Source organism: Drosophila obscura, unplaced genomic scaffold (genome assembly GCF_018151105.1).
Source record: "Drosophila obscura isolate BZ-5 IFL unplaced genomic scaffold, ASM1815110v1 contig_208, whole genome shotgun sequence".
Classification (NCBI taxonomy): Eukaryota; Metazoa; Arthropoda; class Insecta; order Diptera; family Drosophilidae; genus Drosophila; species Drosophila obscura.
This window is the reverse complement of record NW_024542799.1, coordinates 656,086-668,875: the sequence shown is the minus strand read 5'-3', so window position 1 is coordinate 668,875 and position 12,790 is coordinate 656,086. Positions and strand designations below refer to the sequence as shown.

Sequence of the window (12,790 nt, the reverse complement as noted above, 5' to 3'; positions counted from 1 at the left end):
ACCGCTTCTGAAAAACATAACATATATATTTGTACTTTAAACATTGGTTGCATTTATTAGAAGCACTCACAAATGACCACAACCTTCCGGGCTTCAGTGTTTTCAAAACAGATATCCATTCTATTATCTCCTCCTCGTCAAAGTTATCTTCATCATCATCGTCCATGTCCAACAACATGATTAGCTTGTGCAAGAATATGTTTTGCTGCTGAATCACATTCACGACCATTGAAATGTTATTTATATTCATTTTAATTAAAGTAAACAAATTTTCACCTCACGCAATTGTGAGCAACAGCTGTTTCTCATGGATGGTGGATGGTGTCAATGTGAATCGGTGTTTCACATCTTTCAAAAATTCCCACCGTTCCCCCAGGATGGACTCAGTGTGCAGAGAGTATTACAGTAAAAACCCTATAAAATACTACAGAAATAAAAAAATTGTTAAATTTTTTCTGTAATTTTTCAGCTTTTTTTGTGTCTTGTACAAGTCAGAAATGGCTTTTTTTCCTGATGAAAAGTTGGCAGCACTGATGAGAACGCATGTTTCGGTATATTTTCGAGGGTCAGATGGTATATTTTATATATAAATCCGCGGTCAAACTGGATGCGAGAGATGCGTGTTTTTTTAATAACAAACGAAAGTTGTTTTGTATTTACAAAATTCGGTTGCAATAAACGGCGATTCTTCGATGGATTTGCAACCTGAGGTGCCTGAGGCACCGCTTCGGCCATTCAAATTATAAGTGCCCTTCCAGCCTTCTTCAGAATCAGCAATTAATGTTTTTACCTTCTACCGCAGCACGGCACATCAGGTTGTGAGCTTCACAGGCATCAGTTTTGAGAGGCGCAACCTAATGGTAAGAACTAAACGTGCATTTATTTACAAGATTTAATCGGGAAATACCCCCACAGGGCATGGTGGAGCTGACCATAGTGCCAAACAGCGATAGCCTACGCCTCATCCGACTGAATGCCAAGCAAATGCGGATTTACAGTGTCGTCCTCAACGATGTGTGTCAGGCGACGTTCCAATACTTTGATCCCTTTATGAGAATTTGCGCAAACGATCCGAAAACACGATCGCTAGAGCAGTACCGCGTAGAACATTTAAACGCTGCCCAGCTCACCGATCCGGATGTGAACAATGGCGAGCTGTTGATTGAAGTGCCGCCGGATGGCTTCTCACTGATACAAGAGGGACGCGGCCTGCGCATCAGCATTGAGTTCTCGTTGGAGAACCCAAAGAGCGGCGTGCACTTTGTCATTCCACGGGCGGACAAGGACGAGGAGAAGTTGCTCAACTGCTCACACATGTTCACCAATTGCTATGAGAACTCCACTCGGTTGTGGTTTCCGTGCGTGGACAGTTTCGCCGATCCGTGCACTTGGAAGCTGGAGTTCACGGTGGACAAGAATCTGACGGCTGTCTCGTGCGGAGAGCTGGTAGAGGTCATAATGACGCCAGATTTGAGGAGGAAAACATTTCATTATACGGTGACAACGCCCGTGTGTGCTCCCAACATTGCCTTGGCTGTGGGCCCCTTCGAGATCTATGTCGATCCCCACATGCACGAGGTGACGCACTTTTGCCTGCCGGGAATGCTGCCCCTGCTGAAGAACACGGTGCGCTACTTGCACGAGGCGTTCGAGTTCTTCGAGGAGACCCTCTCCACGCGCTATCCCTTCTCCTGCTACAAACAGGTGTTTGTAGACGAGCTGGACACGGACATCAGTGCCTATGCGACGCTGAGCATTGTCTCGGTCAATCTCCTACACTCCATAGCCATCATTGACCAGACGTACATAACCCGCACATTCATGTCCCGCGCAGTGGCCGAGCAGTTCTTCGGCTGCTTCATCACCTCCCACCACTGGTCGGACACCTGGCTGGCGAAGGGCATAGCCGAGTACCTCTGTGGCCTGTATTCGCGCAAATGCTTTGGCAACAACGAGTACCGCGAGTGGGTGCAAACGGAGCTGGCCCGCGTGGTGAAGTATGAGGAGAAGTACGGCGGCATCATTCTCGACTGCAGCCAGCCGCCCGCCCCATTGCCCGTGTCGAGCACAAATCCCGCGGCAGCTGCCAGCAAGCAGCAGGAGATTGTCCACTACTTTCCCATCAAGAGTCTGCACACGGTGTCGCCCAAGTATGTGGAGGCCATGCGACGCAAGGCTCATCTGGTCATTCGGATGCTGGAGCATCGCATTGGCCAGCAGCTGCTCATACAGGTGTTCAACAAGCAGCTGGCCCTGGCCACAAATGCAGCCTCGACCAAAATCGGGGCGGGCCTCTGGTCCCAGCTGCTCATCTCCACCAATATCTTCATCAAAGCCATCTTCACAGTCACTGGCAAGGACATGTCCGTCTTTATGGATCAGTCGGTGCGCACTGGCGGGCATGCCAAGTTCTCGCTGTCCTCGGTGTTCAATCGCAAGCGAAACACCATCGAGCTGGAGATTCGTCAGGACTTTGTCAATCATCGCGGCGTTCGGAAGTACAATGGTCCGTTGCTGGTGCAGTTGCAGGAGCTGGATGGAACCTTCAAGCACACGCTGCAGATCGAGAACACTCTGGTCAAGGCTGACATTACCTGCCACTCGAAGAGCAGGCGAAACAAGAAAAAGAAGATTCCTCTCTCTACGGGCGAAGAGGTGGACATGGATCTCTCTGCCATGGAGTAAGTCTCAGACACAGTTCCACACAAAATGTATGCCTAATGCTTTGTGTATCTAGCGACTCGCCTGTGCTTTGGATACGCCTTGATCCGGAAATGATTCTGCTGCGGGACCTGATCATCGAACAGCCCGACTTTCAATGGCAGTACCAGCTGCGGCACGAGCGCGATGTCACCGCCCAGTTCCAGGCCATCCAGGCGCTCCAGAAGTACCCGACAAACGCCACGCGACTTGCCCTCACCGACACCATTGAGAGCGATCGATGCTTCTACAAGGTGCGGGTCCAGGCAGCGCACAGCCTGACCAAAGTGGCCAACCAGATGGTGGCATCGTGGAGCGGTCCCCCCGCCATGCTGAACATATTCAGGAAGTTCTTTGGCTCCTTCAGTGCCCCGCACATTATAAAGCTGAACAATTTCTCCAATTTTCAGTTGTACTTTCTCCAAAAGGCAATTCCAGTGGCTATGGCAGGTGGGTGTTCATTGCGTGCGTATTGAGTGCTTCGTTGATCCTTAATTGATTCCGTTCTGTGGCAGGCCTGCGCACCTCTCATGGCATTTGTCCGCCAGAAGTGATGCGCTTCCTATTCGATCTCTTCAAGTACAATGAGAACTCGCGCAATCATTACACGGATGCCTACTACAGAGCTGCTCTGGTGGAGGCGTTGGGAGAGACGCTGACGCCCGTGGTCTCAGTGTCAATGCACGGCACACAGATCACCCCCGACAGCCTGTCCACGGATGCCAAGTAAGAAGCATTGCTGCTCTCGAGAGATTCCATTTCATTTCATTTCAATTCTTCTCCTTAGGCTGGTGCTGGATGAGATGACTCGCCTGCTGAACCTGGAGAAGAGCCTGCCGTCGTACAAGTATGTCGTGTCGGTCTCCTGTTTGAAGGTCATCCGAAAGCTGCAAAAGTTTGGCCATCTGCCGTCGCTGCCGAACTTCTACCACAGATATGCGGCCTACGGTGTCTTTCTGGATCTGCGAATCGCCGCCATGGAGTGCCTGGTGGACTTTGTAAAAGTCGATGGACGCAGCGAGGATCTGGACCATTTGATCAACCTGCTAGAGACGGATCCCGATCCGGCTGCCCGTCATGCCTTGGCCCAGCTGCTCATCGATAATCCACCCTTTTCGCGTGAGATCAAAAAAAGCGCCTTGGACAATCCCAGTCTGGTCGAACGGCTGTGGGAGAGGATAACCACCAAGGATTATGGCAGCACCAAGCTGCGCTGTGACACCGTCGATCTGTACTATGCGCTGTACGGCAGCAAGCGTCCGAACTGCCTCCAGGCTAGCGAGAATCAGAGCTTCTACAAGGATCTCCTCAAGGACGGTGCAAGCAGCGGACCGAGCTTCAAGAAGCTCAGCGACCCCAAGCAATCCCAATCGCTGGCGGAGAACGTGAAAACCGAATCGCATGAGCGGCATAAGCCTGCCATGGTCACCATCAAACGAACGGCCACTGAAGCGTTTGCGGTAGGCGATGAGATCATCAAGCTGGAGGTGGAGCACAGCGAGGTGGTCACAGTGGTGAACGATCCATCCCATACGCAGGCCTACGATAGTGAGACCAAAGTGAAAGTCCTGCCAGCGGATGAGGGTTCGGTCGACGGGCCGGTGAGCAAGCGCATCAAGACGGAGATCTACGCGGAAGACGACAACTCGATGACGGTGCTCGATATGGCCGAGTCGACGCGATACGAGAGCAGCTACGACGAGGGCAAGTTCAGGCCGAGCGATGGCCTCGTCAAGAAGAAAAAGAAGAAGGACAAAAAGAAGCACAAGCATAAACACAAACATAAGCACAACAAGGACAAGGAGCGGGAGCGCAAGGACAAGGACAAGCGAGATCCGCAAATCTCCCGCCTGCAGGCCAAGGAAACGGCCACGCCGGACACGCTCAGCTCGGCGGACAGCAGCAACAGTAACAGCAATTCGGGATTCGGCCCAAACTAAGTGAGGGACCCGCACCCAACAATTACAACTTAAGCACAACCATTCTCGATCATTTTTGGAGTTATAATATCTGAATAATATGTATGTATGTAAAGTCATCGTTCACGCGCTCTTTCGATAGGTTTCCGTATATTATTTTATTTGTTTTGTTTTATAATTTAACATTGCGCAAGTGCTGAAACATTTTTACAATACTTATAAACTAGACAAGGACATTTTAACTAAAACAGTACGCCGCCGCTTGGCTCACTGAGCCTTCTCCGCCGCCTGCGAACGCGCTTTCGACTCTGGTGCTGCCGCCTTGGTCTCACTGCCCGCCACGGCCGTGTCCTGCTCATCCCTTGGACGCCGCTTCTGCAGGGCGTGAGCGTGGGCATGCAGATGGCCTTGTTGTCCCTCGATGGGCTGCAAATAGGTGACACTGCCGCCGCCAATGCCCGTTGCCGTCTGCTGCTGCAGATCGCTGGCCGTGGGAGAGGATATAATCTTCAACGACGGCTCCGAGGGGGCGGCCAATGAGCGATGATGCTGATGATGCTGCTGCTGGGTGGCCAACTGGCGTGTGGCCAGTCGCATGAGGTGGACATAGTCCACTGGCGGATGATTGCGGTACTCAGGATGATCTTTGACGTACTGCTCGTACGGGACGGGCACTGGCACTGGCACCGCCTTCACCGGGTATCCGGCATCGACCAGCGCCTGGAACTCGGCCTGGGTGAGCGGCTTTCCATTAGGGGGCGGCAGATTCAACTGCTTAACTTCGTCCAGCGTCCGCAGCTTCTGCACCGGCGTGCCTGTGGGCGTAGCGCGGGATGGCGTCGCGATTCCAGTGCCCTGCGAAACATAGATGCTGGACTGCGACGGCGACGGCGAGGGATAGTCTGGCAGAGGAAGGGATGTGGGTGTGACACCCAGAGTTCTCTGGGCGTGCTTTATCGGATCCGGCGGACTGGGATAAAAGCTGGACGAAGCCGACTGCGGTGGCGGTGGTCCCTGGCTGCGATCGTAGTCGGCATAGAGCAGACCCTTCGTGGGTGCGGCCAGTTTATAGTGCTTGGAACGGAGATAGGGCTTGGGGTGGGGAGATGGCTTGGGACCGGCAGTGGGTGACGCCTCCTGGTAGTAGTACTGCGAGGGCTGTGGCTGGTTGGCGGTCTGCGTGGGGTACACAACGGGTCCTAGCCTCTTGGGCTCTGGAATGGGTGCAGCCTGAGTAGGATAGATGGGTGTGGGCTGCTGGTAGTTGCTGAATTTGAAGAGCGACGGGACAAAGGGCTGGTTGTTCGCGTCCAGCAGGGAGTTGGGTGTGCTGGCTAGGTAGGCCTTGGGTTGGCGCAGTGCTGGGTGTGAGGTGGGCGGCGGCGGATGCTGCAGGGGCAGCGGGTGGCGAGCCGATTGCTGTTGATGACTGTAGCTCGGCTCATTGCTGCTGTCGACATAGGCAAGGGCCGGTCCAGGCTTATTGGCGGCCAGCAGTTTCTCAATCTCGCTTTCCAGCGAGGACTTGGCCAGCGGATGATTGGGCAGGGTCTTGTAGCTGATCTGCGGCTGGTAGTAGGCAATCTGCGGGGGCAGGCCGGAGATTAGCTGCTGCTGATGCGGCTGTCCCTGATGCTGGATGGGTTTGTGCAGATGACTGCGCTGCGCCTGCTGCTGCTGCTGCTGATGTTGCTGTTGCTGCTGTTGGGCTGCCACCTCCTCCTCCTCGAATTGCTGGGCCTGTGACAAGGGCAGATATTTGGGTCCCCCACGGGATTGGGATTGTGAGTAGGCTGGCGACACAAGCTCCTGCTCGGCCACCAAACGGTCGCGATAGCCACCCAAGCCCAGAGACGGTTCCGCTTGCTGGAGCACCTTGTGGGTGGCCGCTGTGCTGTGGATGGACAATTGCTTCTGTTGCTGGTATTGCGCCTGCTGCTGTGGATGCTGTTGTTGCTGTTGGTGGTGGTGCTGCTGCTGCTGCTGTTGTTGTTGACGCAGTTGCTCGTGGTAGGCTCTCGCCTGCAGCTCCTCCTCCAGCAGCTTCAGGAACTGTTCCTCGGGTATGACCTGATAGGGCTGCTGGGCTTGGTGTTGCTGCTGCTGTTGTGGATGTCCCTGCTGATGCTGCGGAGCGGGCAATGGCAGTGGCAGCTGGTAGGGACCCACTCCCGGATAGGGACGAGGGCGTTGCTGCAGCTGCAGCTGCGGCTGTGGCTGTATGGACACGGCATAGCGCTGCTCAGCTTCCTGCTCCTGTTCCTCCTCGGCGACGGGGGTGGATGACTTCTTTGGGTTGCTGGCCGCACCCTTGCCTTGACCTGAGGCCCCCAGGGCCTTGGGCTGGTGATGGCGCATAATATCTTGCAGGTAGACATAGTGCTGCACCTTTAGTGGCAAGAAGAGGGGCAGAGAGAGATGGAGAGACGTGTAATTATGGGTTTCGACTGTGGGCTGCTGTGGGTGTGTGAACCGTAAACTTTCAGCCAGCGGCGGCCAATGTCAGCAGCTGTTTAATGTGGAGCCAGCCCACTGCCACCAGCAGCAACAACAACAGCAACTGCGGTGGCAGCCACCACATGGCAGGTGATTCACAGTCACAGACGTTGTGAGAATGGCGTGGCATCTAAAAAAATACGTTTATATAACACTTGTGGCGAGAGTTTGGCAACGCCAACAACAACCGCAGCACTATGGCGGTATGTTGCAATCTGTGACCAACATAGGACCTACACCAATTACACTGTACAACAGAAGGTTGTCATACACACAATTCGTTTTGACTGAGATTCATAAACAACATAACGGTTAAAAAGAGTAGTGCTTAAAAACGGCAAAAGTTCCTTTCGTATACCAGAACTAGAATAGCTCAGAGTGCTGCCAGTATAACAGTAGAACAGTTTAATGCCAGCAAGGAGTTAAGTTAAGCTTGAAATATTCCGAATCTATTGTTAACTTGCTGCACAGTGTTTTTCTAGCGTGTAATTCACATTATTATGGCAAATAAAGCCGAGCCGCCGGCAATTCAAGGCGCCACCACATCAAGCCACAGACAAGACCAAAAGTGGGGGTGATTATAACATTATGTCAACTTTCTTCCCACGACCACTCAAAGCTGCCGCGCCGCCATTGTTTCGCTGTCGCGAATGATGGAGCAGAAGAAACACACGAAGAAGAAGAAGAAGCCAACGCAGAAGCAGAAGCAAAAGAAGTAGACGGAAAGGTGGAAATGATTGCGGGTGGGAAATGAAAAGGGAATGGAATTCGTTATTTAACGCTTAATACAAACAAAACAAAAAAATAACATAATGTTGCAATTATGCATTTGTTACTGCGACGATGCCTGTCACCATGTCGTGTCGTGACTTAGTTCTGCCGATTTCATTTATAATAATAATCATATTATTATTATTATGTATTATATTTGCCAGTCCAGCGCATTTAATTTCTATACATTTTGTAATAGAAACATTCATTGTCTTTGCCTAATTGTAATTGTCTTTGTCTGAGGTCTGTCTCTATTGCAATTTGTTCCGAATATAAAAACTACCTTTGGGCCACAGGGAGATATTGGTCAAGGTTTCTTGGCCTCGGCGAAAGGGAGAATTTGACAATTTATCTGGGGCTTGGGTCGTGGCGTTTGTGACTGTGGTACTGGGACAAGCTGTGGCTTGATTTTGAGATGTTTACATCCGGCATTTTGCAAAGAATCGTGTAACTGCAACCGATTCCCAGTCACGATGCCAGGTCGTCCGATCTCCGATGTCTGATGGCCGCGGGGGCCAAACAGCGACATGATGAAACGCCCCTCGATTTGCACAAAGCAAAGAAACAAATGAACAGACAAATGCCTCATAGCCAAAGCCCCATCAATCAATCGGGTTTCCCCACTCACCTCTTGACTCTGCTCCAGCAGTTGAGCGGCATGCGGCCGGGAGTTGGCCGCCGCAAAGTTCCGCAGCTGCGGCTCCTGGTGCCCCTCGTGCTGCTGATGCTGATGCGGGGCAATGGGTCGTATGATGAACTGATTCGGTTTCGTGCCGTAAATGGTCTCCTGCCCGTCCTCGGGATCATCGGCCGCCGCTGCATCCGCACTGCGATGATTGGGATAGAGGGGCGTCTCCTTGCTGCTCACCTGGCGCTTGTCCTTGGACGCCTCCGACTCCAGCGGCGTGGAGGCGGCGCTCTTGCTATCGTCGATGCTGCTGGTGCTGTCGCTCTTAGCTTTGGTTTCCAGTGCTTGGGCGCAGAGGAGGCCTGTGTGGGTGAAGAATGGGGATTGGTAGTTGGAACAAGTGTGAATATCAGGCGAATATTTAATGCTACGGTTTGATCTTTGCCATTTACTGTGTGCTTAACGTGAATGTGTTTTATCGCTGTGCTTATGGAATCCATTAAGCTAAAAAATCCACGATAATTAAAAAGAATCATGAAAATATTTCACGAAAGGAATTATCTGCATCGCTCCATTCTTTGTTCTAAATTTTAATTTTAATTTGTAGAAAAATTTCTATGATTGTTTTCAATCCTTATGAAAAGGGAATGATTTACTTATAATAGAGATTCGATTAAAGAATTCACTTGATTTTTATATATACAGGAATACAAGATCGAAAGCTTTCTAAAGCGTTCCAGTGTCCTTTAAATAATATTTACTTTTTCAACAGCATTAAAAATAAAGAATTACGATTTTGTGGGAAGTTTAATCCATTCTGTCAAGAATCTATTTCTGAAACTGAAGCTTTAATCATTTAAGTTAAATTTAATCATTTAAGTTAAATGGCAAGCACAAAATATTTCAAATATTTTCAGCACCCACTTCTTCCCCGAACCATGGAATCGCTCAATGGGGTTCAGCACTCACCCAGCAAAAGTGTTAGGACCCATATTTGAATCCTCATGGTGTTGCAGCACTCCGACACAACTGCCCACACCGCCACCAACAACAACAGCAACTAAAACAACAACAACAAAAAAAAATAACAGGCCCTAGGCAATGCCAAAGAGACAAGTAATTGAATATCTGTGGCTGTATCTGGATCTGTACCGTCCCGTTGGTTACTTTCACAGTCACTTGGGTTATTTTTGCAGTTGTTGTTTTTCGGCTGTTTCCTTGTCAGGCCGTCTCAGGGTATTACGATGGCTGCTGCATCTGCATTGAGCATTGCCGGCTGCAACAAACGAAAGAAAAACACGACACAGAGACGGCGATTATTATTTTAGTTATATAATTGAAGATTCGACACAATCCAACATAGGCACAAGAAACATTGCGAAACCGAAAGCGAAACTGAATCTGAGTCTGAATTTTAATTTGCATCTGGATTGCGAGTAGTCTCAATCTAAATCCCAATTGGCACTCGTATCCCGTAATCCTTGGATGCGTCTCGTAACAGATTTTCTTTGGCGCGAATTTAGTAACGCTCCAAAGATGATTGATGGATGGATGGTTGGCTGGATCGATGCTTTACCGTGTCTTTTCTGCAAGGAGAGTCGAGTCGAGTCGAGACGAGTCGGATGGGATTTAATGGATCGCGCGCGCTGCACGTTCAGCAACGAATCTTTGCCGTTGTGCGGCCAACACTTGTATTTATAAAACCCCGTGGCCGAGACTCGTCTGGGCCGAGAGCCGAACCGAGCACTGCGGCCGACCTTTGCGGCTCGTCGTGCCGGGCCTGGCCAGGCCAGGCCAGCCAACCAAGCAGCCAACCATCCAACCATTCAGCACCAACACAAAGAGAAAGGTCTGTCTGCGGCAGCCACAACATCGTCTGCTGCTCCTCCACTTTGAATCGGAATCCGAAGCCGAGTCCAACAGCTACCCCAGCTCCGACTGCGATTCCGTTTTCAGGGGGCCAATTGAACGTTGACGGCTCTGTCGGTGGCTAACCGCTAGTTAACCGCCCGCCTAATGGCAAGGCTCGGGCATTTGCCTGCCGCCTGGAAGCGCCCCAAAATGCTAACGTGACACTAAATTGCCCGCCCACCCTCTCTGCCACATACACTGCAAACACTCGTACGCCCAGAAGACTCTCAAGACGATGGCTGCTGGCCATGGCTATTTGGGCTGGTCGAGGCTAAAGGGCACTTTTGTTTTGGCTTTGGTCTCTCCTTTATCTGTGGCTGTCGCTGTGCCTTTGGCTTCTATTCGTATTGCCATTGCAAATTGGGCGCATTACTTTTAACAAGCGTTTACGATTCGGATGCGAGTATCCATTTGCATTTGCATTAGCATTGCATATTTAATATGCTTAAGCCCAAGCCCAAGCCCAAGTCTTAGATCCAGCGCCTTCGAGCAAGTTCGCTGCTTAAGTCTTTCGCTTGACATTTGCGATTGCCGCCAAGGCACAGTGTGGCATAGACATGTGGAAAAGGGATCGAAAGAGGATACAAAATGCTTTTCAGAATAAGCGCTAAGAAATACTTTTACTTTGCGATCTACTTTCGCTCTACTCTGCAGGAAGGAAGAAACTCAAGAATGCTCTGTAAGTTTTGTTTGGAGTTATATTTGCTGGGCAGGATTCAGACCACTGTGCTGGTTGGGTGTTGGGTGAGGATTGAGAATTAACATTTCAGCGCATGCGTGGGCAGCTACACTTAACCCCTGGCAGAGAGCTGCTGGCAGCATCAATTTCGATCTCCGGCTGACGGACGGAGTCAAGTCGGTGGCCAATTTGGCCAATTGCCGTGCGAGTTAATTGAGCAGCTTACCTAATGCTAATGCCAGGCCACATCCACATCCACATCCACGTCCACGTACATGGATTGGTCTCCTTTTGGGATTCGGGTTTGGGTTCGGTTTTTGTTGTTGTTGTTGTTTCGGTTTCGGATCTGCGTTGGTGGTGTCAAAGTTAACACGGTAGCTGTGAAATTTGGCGCTGAGGAAATCCGTGGAAATTGGCGATGCTGATGCAAGCTCTCCGGCTGCCATTTCCTCATCCTTAGCAAATTGATTAGGACAGTTTGGCTGCAAACTAACCAAATAAATAAGTTTATAATTAAGTGGAAGATTTGCGGCAGCAGCTTTTGTTTTGTTGTTGTCTGTTTTTGTTTTTGTTTTGCGCAACATTGAACAGTGTTGGTGCAACAACAGCAACAGCAGAGCAAGAGAGTTACTTATTATAAATTCTCCTGGCTGCCGCTGCCAGTGATGCTGATGCTGATGCTTATGCTGCTGCTGCTGCCGCCGCCGTTGTTGTTATTTTGTTCACATTGTCATTTAGTTGTCTGCGTGCCGCTTGTGAAATTGTTGCATGGCATGCAAGTCAACCACTGCAGCAGCAGCAGCAGAAACAGCAGACGATGCCATCAGCAGCAGCAGCAGCAAATGCAGTGGCAACATCTTCTTTTCTTTTACTACTATTTATTATTGTATTAGTTTCTGGTTTTTTTTTTTCTGCTGTCTTCAGCTGCTTTTAATTTCAAGTGCTTTTTGCTGCTGCTGCCTGCTTTTTGTTCAAGTTGCAACCAGAAATGCAACAGTTTCCAGTTGACTCCACTTAAATCAATGCTGATCATGACGTGGATGCTGGTGGTGATGGTGATGCTCTCAAGCTCCTCTCCACTGGCAGTTCAGTTCACATTTTGGCATTTGCATTCAGCAATTCTGCATCCACATCCACATCCACACTCGCTGCTGCAATTTTTTCCCTCCGACAGTTTTATGCTCCAAATTTTATTTGTATCAATTTATCGAGTCGGACAGAGCCAGACTCAACCTTAACATTTAGTTTAGGCTTTTGATATACTTGCATTCGGACTCGCAGTTGACCGAAAACATTTGCTGAGGTCTTAATTGGCAACTCTGTGGATACATTTTGACGTTTTTTTACCTGCCACTGCCACATGTTGCCTCTGCCAGTGCCACTGCCGCCGTTGTTAATGAAAAGTTGTTGGACAATGAAATTGCACAATCGAATCGTCTGTGGAGTGACCTGTGAAGATACCCAACAACAACACACACACACACCATCAAACAACAGGCAAAGCTCTAGTTCAAATTGCCATGGATAGCGCCATATGACAGGGTACATTTTAATGTCAGTACTCTGTATAAATAATGTGTAATTTACCAGCGCCAGATGACAATTAAAATGCCATTCCGTTGAACTACACCACCACTCGCACGAGTATGCAGTAGCTCACAGCCATAATTCACAGCCAAATGCCTC

The 12,790-nt window shown here is 50.1% G+C and overlaps 2 protein-coding genes across 2 annotated transcripts; one reads left to right on the top strand and one right to left on the bottom strand.

Annotated features, from left to right (window-relative positions):
- Positions 1–589: 589 nt before the first annotated feature.
- Positions 590–4,738, top strand: LOC111070867 (transcription initiation factor TFIID subunit 2). Its single transcript, XM_022361887.2, has 6 exons — positions 590–742; positions 806–860; positions 916–2,681; positions 2,738–3,150; positions 3,216–3,426; positions 3,488–4,738. The coding sequence occupies exons 1-6, from the start codon at positions 693–695 to the stop codon at positions 4,638–4,640; spliced, it is 3,648 nt and encodes a 1,215-aa protein (XP_022217579.2). The 5' UTR covers positions 590–692; the 3' UTR covers positions 4,641–4,738.
- A 6-nt stretch (positions 4,739–4,744) lies between these two features.
- Positions 4,745–10,576, bottom strand: LOC111070868 (ataxin-2 homolog). The gene is made up of 4 exons (XM_022361888.2): positions 10,091–10,576; positions 9,484–9,790; positions 8,515–8,876; positions 4,745–7,007 (listed from the first exon to the last, which is right to left on the bottom strand). Exons 2-4 carry the CDS (start codon positions 9,518–9,520, stop codon positions 4,887–4,889), a joined length of 2,520 nt encoding a protein of 839 aa, XP_022217580.2. The 5' UTR covers positions 9,521–9,790; positions 10,091–10,576; the 3' UTR covers positions 4,745–4,886.
- Between the last annotated feature and the right edge of the window lie 2,214 nt (positions 10,577–12,790).